The sequence below is a fragment of the Sebastes fasciatus genome, chromosome 6 (assembly GCF_043250625.1).
Source record: "Sebastes fasciatus isolate fSebFas1 chromosome 6, fSebFas1.pri, whole genome shotgun sequence".
Taxonomy (NCBI): Eukaryota; Metazoa; Chordata; class Actinopteri; order Perciformes; family Sebastidae; genus Sebastes; species Sebastes fasciatus.
Window position 1 is genome coordinate 34,947,162 of NC_133800.1, and position 27,271 is coordinate 34,974,432.

Sequence of the window (27,271 nt, forward strand, 5' to 3'; positions counted from 1 at the left end):
GCTGATGTTGCAATGGAACAAACAATTGACTTTCACTTCTTGGCACTAGTGCTCAAATTTGTTTTGCGCTCACTCAGGTTTTTTTGTGTCGTATGTGTGATGGAATTTTCCATCAATTCCTCTCTTATTGGTAGAAAGGTCAGAGTGTTTGTCAGAGCGTCCCTCTGTTGACATTATTGGGTTGGAGTCCTGTCTAGAGGAGCCACCGTTATCTGTACAGCTGTGCCTGTAGTGGAGACCGTAGAGCCAGTCGCTAGGGCAACCAGGGTCAGAGATGCCAGAGGAACGGAGTAAGTCAAAACATGATAAGGGGTAAGACACTGAGCACCAGGGAGGAAGGAGAGAGTTGTGAGGCCTTCACGCAGAGAGCATCTATTGTGGAGACCTGACAATTCTCCTTGATCAAGCTTCAATAAACCTTCTTTTGTAAGACATCATCAGCTCCGGACCTCTTCCTTCCAAAGATAACTTGTGTATCAATTATTCCATCACAGTATGTATACACTTCCATACCACGTTTTTCATAATCCGTCTTAGTTTTAATCGCTGTAGTTGTTCACACTGGAGGCCAAAAGCGTGTGTTTCACTTATGTGTAACTGCGACCCAACTAGCCTTCTATCTGTCGCACAATTTCAATCACAACCTCTTTTCAAATTCCTACTACAAACAAGAAATGCATGCGCAACTACAGTTCTAGGACTGCCTGAGACAGTATTTAATAATAATGGAGTACAAGGCAATGTCACAGATTTGTTTCTGTTCTAGATTTACTCAATATTTCTCTGGAAAAAAAGCACAGAAGTGCTGTGAACAGTAAAGACTGGGACTAAATCCATTAGTAGTATGATAAAATGGCTATACATATTATTGTATTTCGTGTTAAGTTGCTCTTTAAAGTCCCCTAATTCTTATATAACAGTTCCCCCAGCCCTCCCCTAAAGGAAACATTGGGGATTTCTTGGGTGCGCTTCAACAAAATCCAAACATGCATCTTAAAGCTTCATCCCTGCCGCTCTTCGTCTTCCTCTTCTGTTATTGCACTGACATCATTATAGCTTCAGTATCACAGAATATGATTTGCTAAATTCAAAATACATATATTCTTCTTACTATTATACTGTATGGCTATATTAGATTCTCTATGGCTTCTCTTTTATATATATATATATACATATATACATATATGTATATATATATGTATATATGTATCGCTAGCATTTACAGGATTTCTAGTGCACAAGTTCACCACGGCGCCATGCACTTCTACTGTTGTAACAGAAAAACAGTTGGTCAGGTGGAGACTGATATGTGAATGCGTCTTTGCTTTACGAGGGAATGACTTGACAAATACGCGAAACATTTCCATGTTTTTTTAAAAAAGGCTCGTAACCAGAAATCGGGTTTTTCATTTGTTTGGTCAAGGCAGTGGGCGAAGCCTGTCACAGTGATGCATAGAAACGGCAGCACGAACTGTACCTCTGAAGGATAAAGAGTTTAAATAAATATAATATAATATATATAGGATAAGAAGCAAAGGCCACAAAGCAAAGCTGAATCTGTCTCCAACACACAGGATGCTTGAAGAGCCTACGACTGGATATCAATATTTACATTTATATGTTTTATAAAAAAAATGGCAATAACTTTATAAACAAAATTACGTTTATAGTTAATGTGTGAACTGTTTATGACCAAGAAACGATATCTTCACTGCTTATACATGAGATTGAGTTTGAGTTGTAGCTGTCTGATTTTAGCTTCCCGTCACTTTCTTGATCAGCAATGTTTTTATTTATCTAACAGTTGGTCAGTTGAAAGCTGAAATTGGAAACGTTTTGGAGTAGTGACTATTAGGCTATAGCCTGGATTTTTAAGACTGATATCAATATTTGATTTAAATCAAATTTTTACGAGCCAATACTGATAAATGTGCTCGGAGTATCTGCACTCTACTACAGAGCGTGCACAAAATAATTACAGTTCAAGACAATTATAGCTCTGCAGTAAATTAAAACTCGGTGAAGCTTATAACATGATCATTTGGTTTTTGGTGAGGTTTTGATTTAAATCTTTTTTCCATCAAGAGTCTTTCAGTCAGTGTTGTTGTTCCTCTTTGATCCGTGACACATTTCCTCTTTGCACATCACATAATTATGCCACATTTGTGACTGATGCACTTGCAAATGAGGCAACCAACACTGCTGGTGCACTGCAAGTGCAAGTGAATACGAGTCAGCGTTACATTATCTATGCGTTAACTTTCAGAGAGGTCTGACAATCATCATTTTATACATTTATGGGGCAACATAAGGCAGCTATATTACAGACTCGTACAGAGTCCAGGCAGTCGCTGCCTAATCTACTGCATAACAGGTGCAAAGTTATGTAATGTTGCAAGAGGAAAAGTGGCTGAAATTATGACGTCAAACGGAGGAACATCAATACTGACTGAAAGCCAGGATGTTTCTTAAAGTTCAACCTCAAAAATCACAACAATAAATTGACTCAACACCTCCCTTGACAGTCTTAACAATACAAAATGTACTGCGAGGCTACTGCAATTCAGGATTCTCTTTGTACTATTTTGTAGTTTGACCGGTACATGGCAAATCATCCAATGTTGGAGTATTGATATTAAACTATAAAGAGGAATAAGTGATAATGTTATAAACTCTTCAAGCATCTGTTTGTACAACATTTCACCTGACCAGATCTCATAAATAAACTCTATATAATAGCAGGAGCAGGTGAGTTGTATTACTGCTGGAACAGTCACAACGAAGCTCGACTCTCCACGGAGAATAATAAAGGGTTATAATCACTTTCTTTTGCTCTGTTTAAAAACAAAAACAAAAGAGATGCTGCCTGGTTTATTTGATCGACGATCGACGATCGGCTGTCGTTGGATGGCGGTGAGAACAGTCAGCGGAATCAGTCATGGGATCGTATACGTATAGAGTCTTGTTTGAAGATGACTGATAGCTGCAGAAATATCCTTTGGTGGTGTTATGAAGACCAGGGTGGGAGACTTCCTTTAATCACTTTTACTGCTTTTACTACTGTTATTTCAAGTCCTACTGCTAAGCAGCTGAACCTTTAATGTTTTTAATCCAAAAATCCATAATTAGTTGGTCCTCTGAAATGTGATAACGTATTCCCACCCTGGTCCTTTCAGCTCGTCTTTCATCCGTGCAGGGCGCAGAAGTCGAAGTCTGCGAAGGCTTCCTGCTGCTCGGCGGAGAGGACGAAGGGTTTGGAGGGAGGCGACAGGATCGGCTGCAGTCGGGTGAACTCGCTGTCGAAGTTGCCGACGTCCATCGACTCTTTGATCGACGGCAGGAACGGAGGCTTCGCTTTCTTGGCCAGCAGGGCTTCCCAGTCGATGGTCTGAAAGACAAAAGTTATCCCTCCTCAATAGTCCACTCTTTATTGTAATATTGAACAACACAATGTGCCAGTTGTGGAATGTGCATTTACTCTACTTAAGTATGCAGGACTTTTACTTGTAGTGGAGTATTTTCACAGTGTGTTATTAGTACTTTTACTTAAGTAAAGGATCTGAATACCACCACTGTAATATAGCCGTACATAATGGCCATAAATGAATCATTAATATGAGAGTATTCGGCCTCAAAGGTTTCAAGAATCAATAATTTAGAAGAATGTGTTTATCACAGTATTGATGTGTCTTGGCAGGTTCAGTATTTGTGCCTAATCAATACAAATCAATACCTCATTAGGTTAAATGAGGTAGAGTGGTGGACATTGATTTTCAAAAGAGGTTTAGAGGTTAAACATTAGAGGTTAAGCATTTATTTAAAGAGGACGTAATGTTAAAAAAGGAAGTGATTTACCTCGAAGAATTTCTCTCCTTTGAGCTCGTTTGCGTCTCTCTCTCCGGCTCCGAGTCTTTTCAGAGGATTCTTCTTCAGCAGCTGTGGACGGATGATCAAGAATTTTAAATGAATTGTACTTAAACTCAATAAGTAATACCAGTTATCACAGTCCATTATAATATGGGATTATAATATTAAACATCCCTCTGATAATTACAGCCTTTTTACCCAGGATCAGCCATAAACATTTTATATTAAACCTGAGGATCTTGCTAAGAATATGAAATATTTTTTTTTATTATTATATCAATTTATTTATTTATTTTCTCCTCTAGCTTTAGTTGTTGTTATTTTCAGCTGTTGGTATTGATTTCTTTTTTGATTTTTAAAGATTATGTGTGTGTGTATGTTTATCCGTTTGACCTTGTTTAATAATAATTGATGAAATATATACACATATATATTCTAAAATATTTTATATTCTAATGAAGATTCTTCAGTTTTCAAATATGCCAAATTATGTTATACTAAATTAATGGGAAATAAAATAAGGCAAGTAATTGTAATAAAATCTGTGTTAAGTGAGCAACAGACAAGAGACTTTTACCTTCTGGACGATGCAGACGGCATTAGGAGGAAGACACGATGGATACTGCACATCATCATTGACGATGCTGTCAAACACCTCCTCCTCATCCTCACCGGGGAACGGAGACTAGCAGATGGGCGGAGTTAGAGATAATATGAGATATTTTGCATTCATAATTGACTCATTACATTTCAAACAGCTTGTCATTCAAAACTTTGAAAAACTGATGAATGAAAAACAAAAATACAGTTTGTGTTAACAACCTCTCCCACGAGCATCTCGAAGATGAGGACGCCCATCCCCCACCAGTCCACCGCCCGGGTGTAGTTGTCGTCTGTCAGGACCTCAGGGGCCAGAAACTCAGGAGTCCCACAGAAAGTCGAGGTCCGATCTCCGTGACCCATCCCTGCAGAAACAGTGACAAAAGAATCATCACAGAATTCATTCTTAAGAAGAGGTTTGAGGAAGATTTGATTAAAGAATAATAAGTATGTGTAGGATTTGACCATTTCTGACTTTGGCAGTAGTATCAAATATAAAACAAGCAATGCAGCTGCTATTTGTCCCCATTTTCTCCTTTTTCTACAAACCCCATAAAAACTTCACAAAAACACAAAGACGGTTTCCATAAATCTGTTAAATTGTAGTGAAGAAATAATCTAAAAATAAATTGCAGCAGGAAGGTAGAGTTAGGTGATGTGTACATGCAAAATCAGCTCACCTTCTTTACAAAGTCCAAAGTCTGTGATTTTCACATATCCATCTGCGTCCATCAACAGGTTGTCCAGCTTCAGATCTCTGTGTAAAACACACAGTAAACGTGTAATTATAGCTGAAGCTACAGTTCTAATAATAATAATAATAATAATAATAATTTAATTTATATAGTACACTTTAAAATACAACGAAATCTCAGTTCAGTGACACAACATCACTTTGGCTGGTACGACTCACCGATAGATGATTTTATTCAGATGCAGGAACTCTAAACCCAGCAGGACACATGCTGAATAAAACCTGTAAACAACAACAAACAAATAGATTTTACTAGATTATTATACTGAATATTACCACATGCCACATAAATATCAGAGTCCAGCTAAATTAAATTAAAAAATAATAATAAATTAAATCAAATTAAATTAAATCAAATTGAATTAAATTAAGTATTGCAAAAATCAAGAAACATAAATATAGAATAGAATAAAATTACAATAAAAATATGAAAAAATACTATAAAAAATATGCACACTATATCTGAATTAAAATGAAAGAGCTGTGCAGTTTTTATTGGTAGTTTTGTGCAAAAAAGTGTAAAGATTTACAGTTCAAAGTATAAAAAGAACATGTATACCTGTAGAAAAGAGAAAAAAATTGATTTTTTTTTCAACCCCAGAAGGTTTCTTTGATATACCCTTTAGACAAAGTGCCAGTCCTGACTACATCTCCTCTCCCCCCAGCCATCAGCCACCAGCAGTTAACACTGTTAACACCAGCCCCCCCCAGCTTTCTCCACAAGCACCGAGCCTGTGCACACCCCTCCCCCCCTTCACACCTCTGTCCATCAAAGAGGGGGAAGTCAACAGGCTCTTCAAAGGACAAAACCCCCGCAAGGCAGCCGGCCCAGACGCTGTCTCACCTGCAACCCTGAAACACTGTGCAGACCAGTTGTCTCCAGTGTTTACAGGGATTTTCAACACATCACTGGAAATCTGCAGGGTGCCGGCCTGCTTCAAAGCCTCCACCATCATCCCGGTCCCCAAGAAGCCAAGGATCACAGGTCTTCAGGACTACAGACCCGTCGCCCTGACCTCCGTTATAATGAAGACCTTTGAACGCCTTGTGCTCCACCACCTAAAGACTATCACCAACCCCCTGCTGGACCCACTGCAGTTCGCCTACAGAGCCAACAGGTCTGTAGACGACGCAGTAAATTTAGCCCTTCATTACATTCTCCAGCACCTGGACTCCCCTGGCTCCTATGCCAGGATCCTGTTTGTGGACTTCAGCTCCGCATTCAACACCATCAGCCCAGCTCTGCTACAGGACAAGCTTTCCCTGCTGAGCGTGCCAGACTCCACCTGCAGGTGGATCACTGACTTTCTAACAGACAGGAGTCAGCACGTAAGGCTGGGGAAGCAAGTCTCCGACACCCAGACTATCAGCACCGGTGCCCCCCAAGGCTGCGTTCTCTCCCCACTGCTCTTCTCCCTGTACACCAACGGCTGCACCTCCAGACACCAATCTGTCAGGCTCCTTAAGTTTGCAGACGACACCACCCTCATCGGCCTCATCTCCGAGGGTGATGAGTCTCCCTACAGATGGGAGGTTGACCATCTGGCATCCTGGTGCAGCCAGAACCACATGGAGCTGAACGCTCTGAAGACAGTGGAGATGGCAGTGGACTTCAGGAGGAACTCAGCCCCGCTCCCCCCCTCATCCTACGCGGCTCCCCAGTTAACACGGTGGAGTCGTTCCGTTTCCTGGGCACAACCATCGCCCAGGACCTCAAGTGGGAGCTGAACATCAGCTCCCTCACCAGTAAGGCCCAGCAGAGGATGTACTTCCTGAGGCAGTTGAAGAAATTCAACCTGCCACAAACCATGATGGTGCACTTTTACTCGGCCATCATCGAGTCCATCCTCACCTCCTCCATCACCGTCTGGTTCGCCGCAGCCACCGCCAAGGACAAGGCCAGGCTGCAGCGGGTCATCCGTGCTGCAGAGAAGGCGATCGGCTGCAACCTTCCCTCCCTCCAGGAGCTGTACACCTCCAGGACCTTAAGGAGGGCAGGGAAGATTGTGGCCGACCCCTCCCATCCTGGACACCATCTATTTCAGACTTTACCATCTGGCAGGAGGTTAAGGTCCATCAGGACCAAAACCTCACGCCACAAAAACAGTTTTTTCCCCATGGCAGTGGGGCTCTCCAACAACCCATCCGCCCCCCTGTGACTGTCTTCCCCTCACACACACACTACGGCCCCGACACTGACTCTCCCCCTCTCTCATACACTCTCAATACCACCCCCTACAGTATCCCTCTCTCTCCCTCTCTCTCCCTCTGTTACCTGATTGTTTTGTTTGCACACCGGCAATATTTGCACTATCTGTTTATATCATGTTTGTTTTTATAGCTTATTTGTAAATTGTACATTTTTATTCTTATTTTATTCTAACGTTTTATTTAATTCTTGTTATTATACTATTTGTCTCGCACCAACAAAGCCAAAGAAAATTCCTCGTGTATACCCCTTACACCTGGCAATAAACACCTTTCTGATTCTGATTCTGATAAATAAATTTAAATTCTTAGAAAATATATAACTACCAAGTAAAAGTACAAAGCATTAGCATCAAAATATACTTAAAGTACCTAAAGTAAAAGTATTCATGCCTTTTATATTTTATATTTTGTATATGTAAGTAACAAAAAGTTGTCACATAAATGTAATGCAGTGAAAAGTACAATATTTGCCTCCAAATTAAAAGTATAAAGTAACATCAAATTTAAATTCGAGGTAAAGTACCTCAAAATTGTACTTAAGTATTTGAATAAATGTACTTAGTTACATTCCACCTGTGCGTTACACAGACATACTGTTAGTGGAGTGTCTTTAAACAACAGGAGGACAGATAGGGACCTGGTCTGGGCCTCGGTGAACACGTCGTTGTGGATGTGGATCATGAGGTCGCCGCCGGGTAGATACTCCATGACGAAGCAGACGTGGTCGCTGGTCTGGAAGCAGCCGTGGAGGTTCACCAGGAACGGATGTCTGGACGCGTTGATCATCTCAAAGATCCTCTTCTCGCTCATAAGGCTGCAGAAGAAAACACAGTTACTCTGAACTTCATACATTTCCAAGACCTGAATAACAAAATGACCTTCTTTAGACCTTTAGACTAGATGTCTTGAATGTTGCTTTACTGTTCCCTGTAAAGTTTTAGCTCAGTATTTAAGTATGGCCTTGGGTTTACAGGTATATTGGTACAACTTATTTCAAATAAAAGTAGAAACTAACAAGTAAGAAGACACAAAAAATGGGCCCCCAAACTAAAAACCTAAGAAATACAATCATCTAAGTGTAGCTCTTTGTTTTACGTCTGTCTTCTTTAAGCTTAAAACTAATTTAAATTGCAGCACACGTTTAATTGTCCATAATGGCTTTGCTAATGTGTTAATGAAGAATTCAATAATGTTATTTATTCTGTTAAATAGGCTTTAATTAAGTCAAATGCATTGACAGAGTCAATAAAACAAACCCCTTTCTCAACGGGGATCATATTCTGTTTAATTTGAAGCACGAAAATTGACAAAGTTGGTGACTATTAAAGCTTAAAGGGTTAATTTTCCCAAATTACAAATGGACTTATCTTCTACCTGCCCCTTTGTAGTGTCTTTCCATGCAGATTTGGTATTATGTGCAAAGATTTTTATATATTGCTGTCTAAGATTTCTGCTGCACCCGAAAACAATGGAGGTGAATGAAATTTGTGGAGCTCGAATCACTGAAAATGTGCATCAGGATGATCCATAGACCTCAATCTATTGGAGCTACTTCCTACCAAAGACAGAATACTTTGTAATTTGGGCGGACCCCAGTATACCCGTTTATACGTCTAGTTTTTTTGTAATTTGGTTGAACTACCTGTCCACTTCATCCCGAGTCACAATGTCTCTCTTCTTCAAGGCTTTGATGGCGTACAGCTTTTCTGTCTTCTTAAACTCTGCCAGCAGAACCTGAACACAAAACATCCACTATTCACCGACTGACTGACTGACTGAGGACAACAAACACAAGAAGAAGAAGAAGTTTAAGAGTGAGAAACATTGAAACTGTTACCTTCCCAAAGTGTCCTCTACCCAGAACGGAAATGTATTTAAAATCTTCCATCTGCATCCTTGTGGATAAAAAGATAAAAATAAAGAAAATGAAGGAGACGCTTCACTCTTATCTTTTACATTATATAAGATATTATATGTGTTCGTACTTTAGAGCAGATACAGGCTGGTCTTCACTTCCTTCTGTGTTGTTTATGGACGACTGCAGACAGAGACAGTTTGGAACATTTTACCAGTCAGTGAATCACATCCCAATATCAACATGTCTTCAAATGTTTCTCGTCTTTTTTTCTACTGTATTTATTATCATTATTGTCAACATTTATTTTCATTATCGTCAAAGACAGTATTGCTTCACTCTCTGATTAGTTTCTCTTCAATGGAGTTTTCAAAGAGTTTCTTAAAATGAATTGAAGAGGAATAAGTTTAATTTGGAACCTGGAACATTTATAGTTCTAGACATGCTAGTGGAGATATTAGCACTTAGCTCAGCCTCACAGAGACTTTAGAGACTTTATAAATAATTTAGGTCCTTGCTTCTGTTTCACTTTTTCAAAGTCTCTTTGGATAAAAGTATAAAATATCTCATAATGTACCAGTTTTTCTTGCGATGCAGACAGAGATGATGTTTTGTGTTCTGCGGTGGTGATGATGGAGGGAGCGTCGTTGTCTGTCTGGTCGAGGCTGGTGGGAGACGGCCGATCCTCAGTAATGCTGAGTCTGATTTCTGGAGCTTCGCTGCAGACGTATAAAGATCAAAACAATAAAATAGCAGCAAAAAAAACAAACATATGTTGGCTCAATCCAGACACAATGCTATATAGTAATCGTTTGTCATAAAATAAACCCCCAAAAATGGAAATTAGTAAAATTTTTAGCAGAGATTTAGACTAAGTACTATCTAACACTACGTCAGGTCAAGTCAGGATGTTTACAGTGGTGGAATGTAACTGTAGTACTGTACTTAAAGGTACAGCGTGTAGGATTTGGCAACATCTAGTGGTGTGGTTGCAGATTGCAACCAACTGAGTACCCCTCCACTCACTCCTCCTTTTCCAAGACTGTAGTAACGTGAGCTGCCGAGTGCAGAACCGTAACGTTCAGAGGTCATCCATACCATAATAACACTACTTTAGGAGCAACAGAACTCAGACGGCGGCCGGCGGTACACGGTTTAGCACTCTGTGGTTCACGTTACTGCAGTCTTGGAAAGGGAGTCAGAGAACTACGGTGGCCTTCAGGTAACGTAAAAACGAAAAAGACTCTCTCTAGAGTCAGAGTTTGGTTTGTCCGTTCTGACCTTGGCAGTGGCGTGGTGGTTTGAGGCTCCTTCTCAGGTGGACGTGACATGATGTTGGCCAGCAGGTCGGGGCTCATGGAGAGGGATGAGCTGAATGTGGTGAAGGAGCTGTAGCGAGGGAGGATGTTCATCATCAGGTGACCCCATGTGGCAAAATTCATGTTCATCTGGGCCGCTCTGAGGAAGTTCTTCCCTGAAGGAAGAGAGAGAAATCGTACATAAATCAACCAACAACGGCAAGGTAAAAGTTTAAATACTTCAAATCCACTGCAGGAACAGAAACTAATGAAATCTGTTGATCATTTATGTTGTTGTTGTTCATCTGTACCTCTCTCTTTAGTGAAGATACATCTCTGACGTCTCAGTTTCGGCTGTCGCTCAACAACAGCGTCGATGAATTGAAGCTGTAAAATCCACAACAGAAGAATTTTTTATTTTGGACATCCACTCGTGTTTATGCCAATTGCACTATAAATTGAGCATATTTCAATTAAACAAATCTCTACAAAAGAAATATGCAAAAATATATAATAAATATTCTGCAGTGAATATTGTATTTATGATGTGACAGCTGCAGTTTTTCCATGTGGTTTGAAAAACAATTCCTTCCCCAGAGTTTAATACCTAATATTCCTCTTCTGGGAGAACATAGATTAATATCACCATCAGATTTATTTCTCCCCAGAAAGGATCACTACAAAATCCTGACCAGACATTATGACCTTTGCTACCAGGTCATGGTGTGTACCGTGTTGTGTGTACTGTGTTGTGTGTACCGTGTTGTGTGTACCGTGTTGTGGGTACTGTGTTGTGTGTACCGTGTTGTGTGTACCGTGTTGTGGGTACTGTGTTGTGTGTACCGTGTTGTGTGTACCGTGTTGTGTGTACTGTGTTGTGTGTACCGTGTTGTGTGTACCGTGTTGTGGGTACTGTGTTGTGTGTACCGTGTTGTGTGTACCGTGTTGTGTGTACCGTGTTGTGTGTACCTTGGCGTAGAGGAGGCCCTGCGGCTCCAGATTTAGCTCCTGGTTGTGGTTCTGGTTGTCCATCATCTCCTCCAGGCGCAGGAACTTCACTGCACACATCGCCCTCCGGTCCCGCCAGAAGACAGCGACCTCCAGCTCTCGAGACTATCAGCAGACAGAACAAACACACAAACATTTATTATTATAATTGTTCTGTAGGTTCCCAAATATAAAATCAAGCATGAAAAATAAACAAAGTTGGCTTTAAATGTTTGAAATTTAATCTCCTGATTTCTTTCTACAATTTTAACGTTAAATTGAGTTTTAATTGAGTGAAACTCCACAATGACATGCTTTTAGTTGTGACCTTCCTGCACCTTTTCAGAGTAATGAATGATTAAGATTCAGTGATGAATGAATATCTGCAGGTATTAGAGAGACATCTGCTGGTCACCGTCAGAACTACAACAATAATAAACCAGTGGACTTTAAATACTGTACCTACTTTACAAACGTAAAACCCAAATTAATGCTCAATCTATCAACACATTTCACTATAGATTCACACAGTACTGTCTGACCATCCTATTGTGCTGTCTACTTATCATACTAAAGGGACAATAGGACCCACTGACTATGGAAATGTACCATTTATAGGTATTTTACACTGTAAGCAATGTGTGTAATGTTGCAACTGTGGGTATCCCATGGTTAAGGACTTTAAAAAATAGCAATACCACAATATAAAAAAAAAAATCTCCCGTACAAGCAAAAGTACTGCATACAAAATGATTAACTCTAACAAGGGAGGAGAATTTTTTTTAATAATCATAACAATAATCATAACCAAAAAATAAAATTAATAACAAAATAGAAAATAAAAATAAATAAATAATAAAAGAAAATACCAAAAATTAACTGAATAAATAACTAACTAATAATAATAATTAGTATAATAATTAGACTAATTTTAACTGTAGTTTTGTTAATTCCACTAAAGTAAAAAATCGTAATACTTGTTCCACTACTGAAAATAAATAAATAAATAAAAATATCAATAAATAAATAAATAAATAACTAAATGATAATAATAATTAGTATAATAATTAGAATATTTTTACACTGCAGATTTGCTACTTTTACTTAAGTAAAAAGTATTAATACTTCTTCCACCACTGAAAATAAATACATTAATTAAGTAATTAATTAAAATATCACAAAATAACTAAATAATAATATTAATATATTAATTCGAGTATTTTTACACTGTAGTTTTGCTACTTGTATTTAAGTAAAACGTCTTAATACTTCTTCCACCACTGAAAATAAAGAAATTGAAATATCAAAAAATAACTAAATAAATAACTAAATCATTAAAATAATTAGTATAATAATTACAGTATTTTTACACTGTAGTTTTGCTACTTTTACTTAAGTAAAAAGTCTTAATACTTTTTCCACCACTGAAAATGAATAAATGAATAAATAAACAGTTCATAAGAGGAAGCTGTTCTGGGAGCAGCTGGAGAAACTGTTTTTACTCTGCACACTTTACTGAACGTGAATAACTGGACTAAAAGGAAGAAACTGATGGAATATCTGCACAGTATACTATACTATAACTATATAAACACACATAAATAACTGTTAAAGGGATCATTAATAACAACCAGTAGAGAGCAGCAATGCACCACAGCAGCGTCTGTGAAAAAAATGCACGCTTCGTTGTTTCAGGAGAAAGTACCGGAGAGTTCACCGGTCTGTTCAATGAGTTACTATACGGAGGACTGGACCGGGACCGACTGCTGCTTTAGAGACATTTATTTATCCAACATGACGTCAAACAGCACCGAGGAGAAGCAGACAGAAGAAGCTGTAACAGAGGTGGAGAGTGAAGATGATGAAGATGATGGAGAGTCTGGAGGAGAGAGTTTCATCACTGAGGATGAGATGATGTATGAGGAGAGAACAGACCCAGAGGGTGACCTGATGTAAGAGGTCTGATGTTTATCTACAGTCTGTTGTGATCAAGACACCACAGACATGTTGACCAAAACAAAATCAATCATGTGTACACGATTAATCGTCAAATTCCACATCTATAACTGAATTGACAGCTAAGAAGCCATGCTTTATTGCCTTTAGCAATTCAGTTCAAACAATATATTCATTCAAGTCAACACTCTCTAAAGCAAAAAGTAGTTGCTATATTTACTAAATTCCAAAGCCTTGTTCTCTATAATGTGTGATTTCAATAAATATCTGGGAGAAGATTTGATTTCCGTTTTTGTTTTTCTTTTGAATTTATGGTCATATAACTATTTATTAGGGCTGTCAGTCAATTAATCCCACATGTTTTTTATCTGTTCAAAATGTACTTTAAAGGGAGATTTGTCAAGTATTTAAAGGTATACTATGCAACAATTTTCTAAAAAACAATAATAATCCCTCTCAATCATCACTTATGCCCCACTGGAAGTGTGTGGCGGTGTCTGTTTCTCCCTCTGCCTGGATTTTCTCTTTTCTTCTTATTTTGTTATACTCAGGACGCTTCAGCCAACAGCCTTTGGATCCCACGTGGGGGTGTAATACCCTCGCCAATAACAACGCACAGGGTGTGCAGCTCGTTCAGGTGGTCAAATACTGCTGCTTTGTCACGCCCCTCGGCTTCTGACACCGAGGCACTTTAGCCGTATTTCAAGGATGAGAGCGAGTTTGTTACATCGCTGTGAGTTCCCCTGTTCCTCTGTCTCTCCTCTGCTGTGTGCAGTGGCTGTTTTGTGCTGCTATCGGTGTGTCAGTTTGACCGAGGCAGAGAGGACAGCCTGCATTCGGTTTTATTCATTCAAAATCCAGCAACTCGGCACCTTCCCCGCAGGGTTGTGCGGAGGTGTTCAGAATTAGTTGTGTGTGTTTATTTGTGCTTTAACCACCGTGAAACAATCAGAAAATAATGTTTTATTTCTCTGAGTCACTGCTTTGTTTTCACTAACTTCTCTCTCTCTCTCTCTCTCTCTGTTCACTCTATAGCTCGCTCGACCATCGCTGCTCTCCCTCGCTTGCTAGTTGAGCTGAGGAGGAGTTGTTCCGACTTTGAATGCGGTGTGTTTGCATATTATTCCATTAATGCTCTTATCAACATGGGTAAACGTGGGCTGTCTGACGTAGAGGTAAAGTGGTGAAAATACTCTAAATATAGCGTACACTTAAAGTGATATTGATTCTTTTAGGTGTCTAAAATACATCCCGTGCTGGTACTCCTGTCTGTTTCTCCAAACTCCATCTACTGTAGGTAATACACTGACTATGGAGAAGTACCTCATGCAACTCTACTTCCGTTCCTGTGTATTCTCCGTCCTGCATGGTGCCCTTGTACAGTGTGTACGGTCCTGTGGTTGCTGTATTATATACGTGTGTCAGCAGCACATACAGCGTTACTACAGCCTGTAAGCTGCTGATGCTGTTTCTATATCTGCCCCAATGTCACAGACGGTACATTCATCATAAAAGGAGAACATTTGATCTTCAGTATCTCAATGACGTCTCGTGTATGTAATTCAACAACTTATTTCAGGCTGAAACAGGATGATCTGGAGGGAAGTAAATAGAGAGGAAGGACTGGTCCGACGTGGGCGGCGTGGATCAGAATGAACATGAAGAATGACTCAGATACTGGAAGCTGGTCTACAGTAAAGGGGGTTGAAATGATGGGAAATTTGTGGTGCAGCTTTTCATATACTTTCTACATAAACTTGCCGCTATAATTGATGTGATTTAAAAGACTTTTTGCTTAACTCTCTTGGACTCACCCGCTCCAGCTGGATGCAGAACGTCTGATCCCAGTTCAGCCTGCTGACGGCCGCCCAGCGCGTCCGGCCGACCACTCTGGTGTCCAATCTGAGCACCGCGCTGATCTCCACTGAGGTACAGGAACAAATAACACGTCACTGAAACCAAAAACTCAACACAAGCTCGATCCCAACAACTGACTGATCTGTCTTATCCAATCTATCCCACTGCTCCCTTAGTCTGTGTGTTTACAGAAAGTGTTTCTAATCATGAATAAGACAGTAGTCTGATTATTACAACTGTCAACCGAACACCTTCACCAATTAAAGTCATCATAAACTTGTTAAATTACTATTCTTTATCCTTTTGGTGTTTACTGGAAGTTCAGGTTCTTTTCATTAGTAAAAAATACAGTTAAAACTAAACGTCTTTTCTGGACTATTGTATAAAATTGATAAAAAAAAATGTCTAATAAAAAATCACAGACCTTTCCAAGGAAATTCCTCTGGAAATAAATAACTTCTTATGAACTTGAGACAACTAATTAAGCTCAAACAACTGTCTATAATTAGTACCAAATTACATAGTTCTTTCCAGGAAACGTATTAGGACACTGTGAACTTTCAAATAAAGTTTCAGCGATTATTTGTGGGTTTATGAGCTTCTACCTGGAAATGTGTGATGAGTTATAATGATAGATATATTAGTCAACTTTTTTCTGTAGAAGTTTTGCACGGGTGAAATGCTTCATAGAAACTTCAATTTTATTTTTTTTATTTTTTTTTAACCTTTATTTAATCAGGAGTAATAACTCATTGAGATTAAAAATCTCTTTTCCAACAGTTACACGGTTGCAGACATAAAACAAACATAACAATTGAAAACAAAGACAAAGAACAAATTACAGAATCATAAGGTGTCAAAAAAAAACATTCATCAGCATTCAAAAACATCTGCAGCCAGATGTGCTTGTTTCCAAATGTTTTAGAAGCACTTTAAAGACATTCAGAGAGACCAGCTCTCCAAGTTTCAGGTAATTTTGTAACTGATTCCAAGAAGACGGAGCAGCATACTGGAACGCCCTTTTTACCAGTTCAGTACAGACTTTGGGGACAGTTAGTAGGATTAAGTCCTGGGAGTGAAGACGGTAACTTCACCTACTTTTTTGAAGTACGTAGGTCCGTAGGTAAGATGGAAACAGACCAAGAATAGCCTTATAAATAAGAACACGTCAGTGGACAAGGCAGACTGTCCTACCCGAGCATACGAAGAGCAGTGTTGCGTAAGGGCTTTAAAATTTGTAATAAATCTCAGTGCTCCATGGTAGACGGTATCCAGAGTGCGTAGGCTCTGAGAGGATGCATGCATGTATATAACATCGCCATAGTCCAGAACAGACATAAAGGTGGCAGTGAAGAGCCTCTTTTTGGCCTCGAAGGAAAAGCAAGACTTGTTTCTAAAATAAAAACACCAGCTGCTGAATGTGAGGCTTAAAAGACAGAATCATCAATCAAATGATTAATGCACAATCATACATTTTTTTATTCAGCACCTTTCTAAAATCTCTCTCTCTCTCTCTCGCTGGATGTATTATTTTTTTTTTTAATGATTCGTCTACATAAAAATGTTATCAATAAGAGCTTTAAAAGCATCCAAACATAACACACGTTGAGTGTATGGGTACAATAAAACATCTGAGTATGTTCAAAGCTGCAAAGTGGCAGTGTGGACACTTAATTTGGATTAATTTAAAGCTGCATTCATTGTTTTTTTTGGCCGCTTTGGGGCAGAAAACCTCCACAACAAGTTTACAGACTCATAACTCTGACATATTATTATCTAATAAAGTTTAGCTACACCGTCTACAACCAGCAGACACAGAGCAACATTGTCATCCTGTCAAAAGACATGTTATTAACCAGCTAGTCTCTAACTGTGTCTGTCTGCTGTTTGCTGCTGAGCAGGTAGAGAACAGGTTAGTTTATCAGAGCTGATGCTGATGAGAGCAAACTGACTGTAGACACAACGACTAAGAGCACCAGCTAAATATAAAATGAGTGTGGATCATCACAGCTGGAATCAAACCTGAAACTTTAATCCTTTTAATGGCGAGCTGCTCTTCTCTCCGAGCCACACAGAGAAACCCAACGGAGATTCTCCTCCTTCCAAAACTGCAGCCAGTTTATTCCATTTGTCTTTTCTGTGCAATTTTATAAAATTGGGCAGTAAATGTCATGGCATTTAGAAAATGGCTTCTTGGGATGACTTCCAACATCCTTGGCAGAGGATATAATGTAATAAAATTCAATAAGCACAGTGATTAGATTAACCTTTTATACAAGACTTTCATACTTTACAACATGTTTCGATTTTAGGAAAAATGCTTTGAAACAACTACACAAATTAATGTAAACAAAACAACAAAATAACTTCATCAATGAAAACCAGAAGATAGGACTGAAAACTCTGAAAACAGCTCGTATGTGAGCCTTGAGTTAAAATTATTTTTATAAAAGTTCAAGGTCAAAAACACTCATCTAATTGTGCTTTTTAAGACACTTTATTTTATGGGTTTCCACATAATTTCTTAATAAATACCAAGGACGTTTTCTGGAAAGATCTATGTAATATAGCACTAATTAAAGGACAAAAAGATCTAATTTAAACCCCAATAAATATTTATTAATTATTCATTTATTATTAGAAAACGTTACTCTCCATGGTTGTATTGTATACTTGCCTGTAGACACATTTCACATTTTTGCACGTTCAGGTAGCAAGTAATTGGAGTCAACTGTAAATGTACTGATTACTATTTTATTACTTTTTTACTTTATTTGATTACTTTTATATTTTATCTATAATTAATCCAAAATTACAGACTTCTTTCTAGAACCTATCCTAGGAAATTATTTCAGAAATTACAGACCTGTAAAATAAAGTGCTACTCTTTTCTTTTTCACTTTTACTCTTTTTTTACTGTTACTGTATTATTACTTATATTGTTAATTTTTGTAGCTGCAATAATTGCATTGATCAATAAGATTTCATCCTACTGTATCTTCTAGGGCTGTCATCTACCAAAGAAATTCTTAGTCGACTAATCGATTAGTTGTTTTAATCAACAGTTTCTCCACCAAGAATCACACAAAAGCACCACTTTAACCAGAGATGTGCTCAAGTTTATTGAAAATAAGTAATTCAGCATGAAAAAAGCATAAAAAACTACTAATTGACTTAAGAAATCTTAGTAATCTAGTATCTAATCGACTAAGAGGGGGCAGCAGTAGTATCTTCAATAGGAAACACAGCTGAGAAACAAGCTAAATTAAACTACAAGCTAAACTAAAATGTAAAAACTAAACTATAAATGCTTTAAAAATGCAACACGCCACTTACCAGAGTGTCCGTCCGTCCTGTGAGCACCTGAACTGTCCTCAGTGGGACTCAGTTGGTTTTCTGGGTTCGTCCGAGGTTTCAGTAAATCTTCACATCCAAGAAGTCTGACTTCAAGTTTACCTGAAAAAATAAGAAATAGGAAAATGACTCAAGGAGAGCATCGACTGAATTAAACGAGTGTTGCTGTCAAGTGTAAAAAAAGTGAAAAGCTTCTGTAAATACCAACCCTGCGTGTTTCTAGTGCCTGGTAATGAATCTCAGTTAAGTGAACGCAGCGTTTCCAAATAAACCCCTCTCATTAGTCAGCATGAATAAATGTGTGGGACTGAAGCCTCTAATCAGGGCTGTCTGGAGCTTTCACATCCTCATTTTCTCTCCATCTCACTGTGCTGCGAACAGCTGTGGAGGCGAAAACCACCCCGAGTGTTCTCACCGCTCTGAGACTCGTTCTCATTATTCACTGCCAACAGAGCAATCCAGGATTTGTCTCCTTGTTACATCATCAAAGGTCTTTTTTTGTGTGCCTCGTGTGGGAAGAGAAACTGGCTTACAACTGACTGAACCGTCCAAAACCAACAGATTACACGTCCTGATTATCCACTGAAGAGGTCAGCGTATGGTAAACCATGTCTAAAGTCATGATTCTATTGAGAACCGCTGCATATCTGAGTGAGAAAATACCACTAAATTAAACTTTTCTTAGAAATAAATGTGGTTTTAACCACATTTATTTTTATTTTTGAGGTAAACTGGTGTTGTACAGGATCCATAACCTACAAATCAGACTGAATCTGAGAGAAAATGTGTGGCGCTCTTACTCATACAACCTTTTTCTCTTTCAAAGGTCTTTATAATTGATTATCAATAATAAGTAACAGTAACTGCACAGTGACAAGATTTTGTTTTGCCTAACATCACTCAACGCACAAGCAACCACAGCCGACCACAGAAAATATATTCTAAATTATGGATGAATAAAGTTAAAATGATAGACAGCACAGAGAAAATATCTATAATAATTATTAGTTAATAGTAACAGAAAAAGTAAATCAAGATATAAAGGAAATAGAAAATTGATAAATAGGATAAGAAAATAAAAATAAATAAACAAAAAGAAAATGTAAATAAAAAAAGAAAATAATAATAATTTTTAAAAAATTATATAAATAAAAAGAAAATGTAAAAAAAATTGAATTATAATAATAATAATAATAATTTAAAAAATGAATATAAATAAAAGAAATAAAAAGAAAATGTAAATAAAAAGGAAAAATAATAATAATTTTAAATAATGTATATAAATAAAATAAATAAAAAGAATGTAAATAAAAAATAGTATAATGATAATAATATGGATAATAATAATTAAAACACGTATATAAAGCAAATAAAAAAAATATATATATATATATATATATATATAATAATTTAAAAATGTATATACATAAAAGAAAAGAAAAAGAAATCAACAAACAAAAAGAAAATGTAAATAAAGAATAAAATATAATAATAATAATAATAATAATAATAACAATAATTTAAAAATGTATATAAATAGAATTTAAAAAAGCTACCCAGAGATTACTGTAGTGGGTTTCTCAAAAAAATTCAAAAAGGGGCGTCACATCTTGTAAAATGTACTCTCTGTTCCCAGAGTAGTATAACAGATTTTCTCTCGATTCATGCAGGACATAATGTCTCTAATCCAATGCGAGTGAGAAGGAGTGGCAGAATCCTTCTAGTTAAGTGAGATAGTTCGTCAAGCCAGTAATGAATGAAAATGAATCATTCTATACACAGAGTAAACACAAACCCAGTTTGCAACACTACGTACCGGTCAAGGAGGCCGGTCTGATAGAGAAGATGGACGGCGAGGTGGACAGGGGACGTCCAGGTCTGGAGTCTTGGGGAGACGGGGGTCCCTCTGAAGGGTCGACCCCCGCTGCTGGAGGCTCCTGTAGAGGCTCCTGGTTCGTCTCCTTCATGCATTTCTCCAGAGACAGCCGCAGAAGATCCAGCTTCTGGGAGGACTCCTGCACCCGGGACTGAGCCTGACGGGTCAGATAAATAAATAAACACTGTGTTGTTATGTTTGGTCTTCAGTCAGCAGGAATACGGTGTTAAGTATCCATGATTTATTAAGGGACTACAACTTGCAAAGACACCAGTATGGTCCTTAAAGGCTGCTTTAGAGGCTTTTCCACCCTGACAATAATTCAGTTATTAGGAAAAACTCTAAATATGTCTACGCTTTTGACAAGAAAACAAACCAGATTTAAAATACTGAACGTCGGCTCCAATCTGTCCTTCAAAACTGATCATTAGCAGACATCTTTCTCTGCAGCTAGAGGTTATTCTACAATGCAGTTAACAGGCAATGTGAGTGCTTTTAAACAATTTTACAAATCTAGTAACAATAATAAACCATGATTTTACACTCCTGCCTGTATCCATCCCAGAACTCTTAAAAATAAGATTAATGGATTAAATCCCACCTCAGTCAGTGCCTTCTGGTCCAGCGATGAGATCCCCTCCAGCTGCTTCACCACATCTTTGGCCAACACCAACACATCTGTCTCTCTCTGCATGTAGTGCTGCAGCTCTGCCAGACGAGCATCCACAGCACTGACGGAGACCGGAGAGATCTCTGAGAGGAAGAGAAGGGAGTAGTTCAGTATGAAGGAATTCACTTCAGACGAGCCATACATCCTCTTTTCATTCCTGCTATCAATATTTATAACGCTGAAGCGAGCCCCCATTTTCCTCAAAGGTCTTAACATTACAGCTTTTATGTTTCTGGCATTTAGCTGACACTTAACTGAAATGCATGAAAGCTCTAAAATGCATAAAGGATAAAAATGAGTGCGGATAAAAGACCTTCACCTGTTGCTACGTTAATACAAGGAGACAAGAACTGGAGGAACAAAATTAAGTATTTTGGACAGAAAGAAGTTTTTGTCTCTTACAACTTTGGACTGTTGAATGTCTAGTTTTAAACATTTGATCCATTTCATCACTGAGTTAATTGTTAACTTGGGGGAATCTGCACCAATTAACATCATTTTTGAACTGTAATTATGGTGAAATTGTTTCTGTATATTGTATATTTGTATGAGGAAAAGCATTAACTCTGTATCTAATTTCTCAACATGTTTAATCAAGTCCTGCTTATAGGGTGTGAAAAATGAGAGAATGAATGTCATTTAATCCCTTACGAAAAAGTAGTATACTTCAAGTTTATTTTATATTTCCCAAGTATACTTTATGTAGTAAGTATACTAATATCAATGTACTTGTAGTATACTAGTAAGTGTACTACTTTAATACTTCTTGGGACTAAATTGACCCACTTTTTAGTTTATAAAAGTATACTTTTAAGTGTACTTTAAAAGTCCCATATTATAAAAACTGAGATTTTCAGATCTTTTACATTATAAAGCAGGTTTAAGTGCTATATAAATACTGTTAAACTATCGAAACGCTTAATATATACGGAGAAATACACACAGCCGTATTCAGAAATTGCACGTTTGAAACAAGCTGTTAGGATTTCTGTCCATTTGTGATGTCACAAATATACAATATTTAGACCATTACACGGTTTTAAACGTAAACATTCTAAATGTGTCCCAGTTTATTTCCTGTTGCAGTGTATGTAAATAACATCAGCTGACAGGAAGTAAACATGGACTCAAACTGTTGCCAGGCAACGTAATTCTGTTGCAATTCTGTTGAAATGCACTAAAACGGAGCGTTTCAGACAGAGGGTGAATACAGGTATATTCAAGCAGAAAGTATGAGGAAAATAAAGTGTTTTTTGAACATTACAGCATGTAAACATGTTCTAGTAGAAACACGAAATATAGGTATGAACCTGAAAATGAGCTGATATGAGACCTTTAAGTGTAAGAATAATAAACATTGAGTGCACAACTAGTTTACACCTACGTTTTATTTTGTACTGCAACTATATTAAAAGTATACTGATAGTTTACTAGTTCTATACTTGTAGCCCACTTTTTAGTTTATGAAAGTACACTTTAAAGTCTACTAGTTTAATAGTTTTTATACTGCAAGTACACTTGTAGCCCACTTTTTAGCAGAGATTCGAGTCTGCTACTGAGGAATACTTAATTATATTTTTCTTAGGTATATCTCAATCAAAAGATTAAGTACAAGTATAAGCTAAATATACTTAGACTTTTCTGTATACTTGTCAGTAGAAGCCAAGTATACTTAAGTACACTTTTGTTAAGTATATATCTGATATGTACATAAAAAGTAAACTGAAAGTATACTCTCTTATTTTAAGTTTAAAGGAAGTATATTAATAGCACACTTGAATAAACTTCTTTTTGGTAAGGGATTTCTATTTTGATTATAAATGTGTTACTTTTCTTACATAAAGATGAGGAAGATCTGTGATGCGTTCCTATTCCTAGAATTAAGATTTATTAATCTGCATTTATACTGTAATATTCTTATTAATTTCTTATTCATACCAATCTGGCATTTATATTTAACACACTTAATAGATCCCACTTCTCAGTATTTTGTATTAACTTATTTGCACTGTGGTTATTTGTTATATATTGCACGTCTTAATGCAAATATTTGTACATATTTCTTATATTCTCATTTTATTATTTTAGTACTTATATTTATTTACATATATTGTGTTTATACTGTAGCATTATGTACATAATTTACATGTTACTTACTCTTTTATTTCTATTTTCTTACATTTCTTTATGTTTAAATAAGAGTCCCCCTCGGGGATCATTAAAGTATTTCTGATTCTGATTTAATTTGTGTCTTTTTAGTATATATTTTATCTTTGTCAATTTCATTTTTACTTTATTTAATTTTTTTATTTTTTATTTTTCCTTTCCCTTTGGTTTACTTATTTTTGACACTGTTCTCCAAATGCAATCCTGTATCTTTTATATTATATTATTATATAGTTTCATATTTATGAATGTAAAGGAATGTGGTTCTGTGATTGTAACGTGTAATTGGAAATAAACATTGAAATAACGGTGCGCTGAACGTATAATCCTTAACTCAATAAAAATATTTGAAGAGAAACCTGTTTATTTTTATGATCCTCACCGTTAATCTGTTTACATTTCTGGCATTGTTTACAATTGTTTTTTGCACGTTATTGATAATCTTTATTGTTTATATTTTGTTTATTTGCACTCTTTCCTACTTTGTACTGCAACTGCTGCAAGTTTTATCATATCTTAAAAAGTATTAGTACTAATGTATTAACGTTTGCTTTTTCACATTTAGCTGACAGTTACTGTACATACACAGTGAATTAAACTGCCTGCAGTAGTAGAGAGGACTTGAGTTCCCAGCAGATCACAACATTATAAAAAATCAATAAGAGGAAATAAGGTCAGAGGTCAGCGAGAGGAAATATGAGCCGAGGAAACAAAGAACAGAGTTACTCTCGTCTCGTATTTCATACTCTCGTACTTTCGAGCCATGAATCATTTTGTAAGTGTTGGTTTCAGAGGTTTTTAAAACATCTCCAGTTCAGAATTAAATGTCACATTCACTCTCTGCCTCTATTAATGCTGCCAGAGTGGTTTCACTTTCCGGATTATACGAACAACACCCACAAAGATGACAGTTGGCAGGAAACACGGTTCAACCAATATGATACCAGCACTGATATTTCTGAACTCAAGTGTCTAACAGACGTCACGCTGTCGCTCTCTGAACGTGACCTTTTCTCAGTGGAAACGCTTTAAAAACATTATCTAGATTGTTTTGGGTGGCACTAAAAAAAAGAACTGAAACTAAAATAATACATGTTTTGCAGCTTGTTACAACAACCTAAACCTCATCAATGAAAGGGAAGCCCTGCTGTATGGAGGACGGAACCTGCCAAAATCAAAAACAAATTAATAAATGAGTCGATAAATAAATAAATGTCATAAAATGTAGCAAAAATAATATAAAAAATAAATGTAGCCATTAATTAATTAATTAATTAATTAATTAATTAATAAAATGTGACATAAATTGATATTTCTGTTTTAATTTTCCCTTTTATTTATTTTTGCATTTATTTTTTATCTATTTCATATTTATTTTTAAATGTATGTATTTACTAAGGTTTTTGTATTTGCATAACGAGACAGAAATGTAAAATGAAATGTGTAAATAAATGTATAAAGAAAAGAATACAGAAATTAATAAGTTTGGGAAAATAAATAATGGGTGAAATGCAAAGGAAAAATCGTGCAGAAATAAATAAATAAATGCATGAAAATATAAAATAAATATATACATTTAAAAATAAATATAAAATAAATTAATTATTTATCGAGTTTATTTATTCATTTATTTTTGAATTTGGCAGATTTTGTCCTCCATACTGCTGCCTTTGATTGAACTGAATCTCAACATTTTCAAACCACATTATCTGGATTAACATCAGCAGGAAATAAACAAAATAAATTGTTTTGCAAAAGTGCCTGAGATTCAGCAAAGAGAAAAATTACAGATATTGTTATTTAGAAGTCTAACAATTAATATTCATACCCATAACCCCCCATCTTTTGACTCCCAAGACCAAATGTCTTTGCAAGTTTTGATCACCTGAAACAAGTTTTTACTGCCACATATAGCAAAAAATACCCATGACACATGGTATCTGCAGGGAGTGATAGAATTGGTTATCAAGAGCAGTGACTCAGTGATTTCTTTACCGGATGCTGAGGCTTTTAGTTTTCAATTTCCAGCCTGAACCCCCCTCATAGATTTGAGCTTTGGACCTGGTTTTCTAGCCAACAAAAATGGCATTACAGTTGTATTATCCCAATATGTTGTGATCAGTATGTTGTTTCCGATAGATTTCTGGTTTAATGAGCCAGTTTTCTCCTCTACATTTACATAATTTGATGATTTCATACCTCGTTTGAGCTAGTTTACATATGAGAAGAAGTTGGAAATATCTCTAATTTATATAAAGCAATAAAATAAAACACATTCTGTAAATAAAAATGCTCTTTTTGACACCCAGTGTGCATCATTTTGTGACCCTCTAACGGGGTCATGACCCCAGGACTCTGACCTCCATGAGTGGAGCTGTTGGGGTTTCTGCCACCATCCCCGCCAACGCCAACACCGCCAACGCCGCTGCTGCTGCTGCCAGCCTGGGTGACTTTGATAATCTGCAGTCGGATCAGCTCGATCTTGGAGCGGCTATCCTGCAGCATCTGCTGAGCTGTGGACAACATCTGATCCTGGATAACGACATCACATCAAGAGACAACAAGCGCCACTTCATCACCATGCTTTTATCCCCCTGACAGATCAGCTGGGACAGGACAGGACAGGAAGGGAGGAGAGCAGGGACTGAACAACACAGCCATGATTTATCATAACAAGTGGCAACAACATGAGAGAATCACTCATTTCCATATTGGACAAAAACAAGTGGCAAAGAAGAGATGGGATAAGTGATGGAAACAGTATGACTTTGCACTTTGCACTAACCTCGAGGTGATGCTCTCGCTCCTTTGCTGAATAAGGACTAATTTGTCATCCTCTGTGAAGGTGGAGGGTAGGACTTCTCAGGTTGCGCCTCTCCACCTTCACTATCCTTGAAACACAAGTCCCCTGATGTTATGGTGCGTTCACACACACACACTCTGACTGAGGGCTCTTCTGATGCGGCTCCTACATCTTGAGACCTGGATCACACAGACTGCCCTCCTGTTTGTTTTTGCCTCCGTGCAGCCTCCTCTGCAACATCCCCTTTTCTCTGCATCCTCATCCTCCTCTGCTCTGTAACGAAAACCCTCTCTCTCTCTCTCTGTGTCTCTGTCTCTTTTAGAGGGGGTTTCTTCCTGCAGGGAGCTCCTCTCCGGTGCCAGCACTGCTGCTAGTCTGAGTGCTGATCGCCTGCTCTGGGCTCGGCATTGGCCGCTGCAGGACCACATGTTCCTGTGCTGTCACCAACCAAAAGGCAAACACAGAGCTGCTGCTGCTCTCTTCGGGACGGGGCAGACACCACCAGCCTGCATGCAGTGTTTAGGAGATTTGTTTAACCTGCTCTGACAACAAGGGGGTGTGAGAGACATTAATAACCATACTGATGTAGTCAACATACATCCAGGGGGGTGGGGAATGATGGAGATGGAGATGGAGCAGCTGCTGGTGTGCTGAACATGATCCTGGACATAATAGGCAGGTTTACTGACAGGATGTTTACAAGCACTGCATGTACACCTCTGTCCGCATGCATGACAGCTCTGTGTGGTTGTTGTTGTTGTCCTCTTCTCAGCTGTCTGCTGCCCTGACAAATAATAATGGTATTAGTATTAGATTAGTATTCAGATCTTAAAAGTAGTAATGTCAGTTGGGAATCTGATATTTGAAGTTATTTTATTTATTTATTTATTCATTCACTCATTTATTTAATATTATTATTATTATTATTATTATTAATAATAATAATTAATAATTAATAATTAAATTAATTAGTATTAGTTTACTTATTTTACTTCATTTTAATTTTTCTATTTGTTA

At 37.4% G+C, this 27,271-nt stretch overlaps 1 protein-coding gene across 2 annotated transcripts; it reads right to left on the reverse strand.

Moving 5' to 3' along the window:
• Nucleotides 1-1,172: 1,172 nt before the first annotated feature.
• LOC141769953 (serine/threonine-protein kinase N2-like) lies at nucleotides 1,173-27,050 on the reverse strand. Of its 2 annotated transcripts, XM_074639493.1 has the most exons (20): nucleotides 26,237-27,050; nucleotides 25,812-25,983; nucleotides 21,217-21,368; nucleotides 20,556-20,772; nucleotides 18,722-18,841; nucleotides 15,343-15,452; nucleotides 11,555-11,698; nucleotides 10,897-10,972; nucleotides 10,569-10,761; nucleotides 9,865-10,006; nucleotides 9,418-9,470; nucleotides 9,270-9,327; nucleotides 9,075-9,166; nucleotides 8,070-8,246; nucleotides 5,381-5,443; nucleotides 5,148-5,224; nucleotides 4,690-4,832; nucleotides 4,445-4,552; nucleotides 3,856-3,936; nucleotides 1,173-3,388 (listed from the first exon to the last, which is right to left on the reverse strand). In XM_074639493.1, exons 2-20 carry the CDS (start codon nucleotides 25,975-25,977, stop codon nucleotides 3,185-3,187), a joined length of 2,376 nt encoding a protein of 791 aa, XP_074495594.1. In that variant the 5' UTR covers nucleotides 25,978-25,983; nucleotides 26,237-27,050; the 3' UTR covers nucleotides 1,173-3,184. The 2 variants fall into 2 exon arrangements, with proteins under 2 accessions (XP_074495594.1, XP_074495595.1); XM_074639494.1 differs by lacking the exon at nucleotides 25,812-25,983 and having other exon boundaries at nucleotides 26,237-27,047.
• Nucleotides 27,051-27,271: the final 221 nt, after the last annotated feature.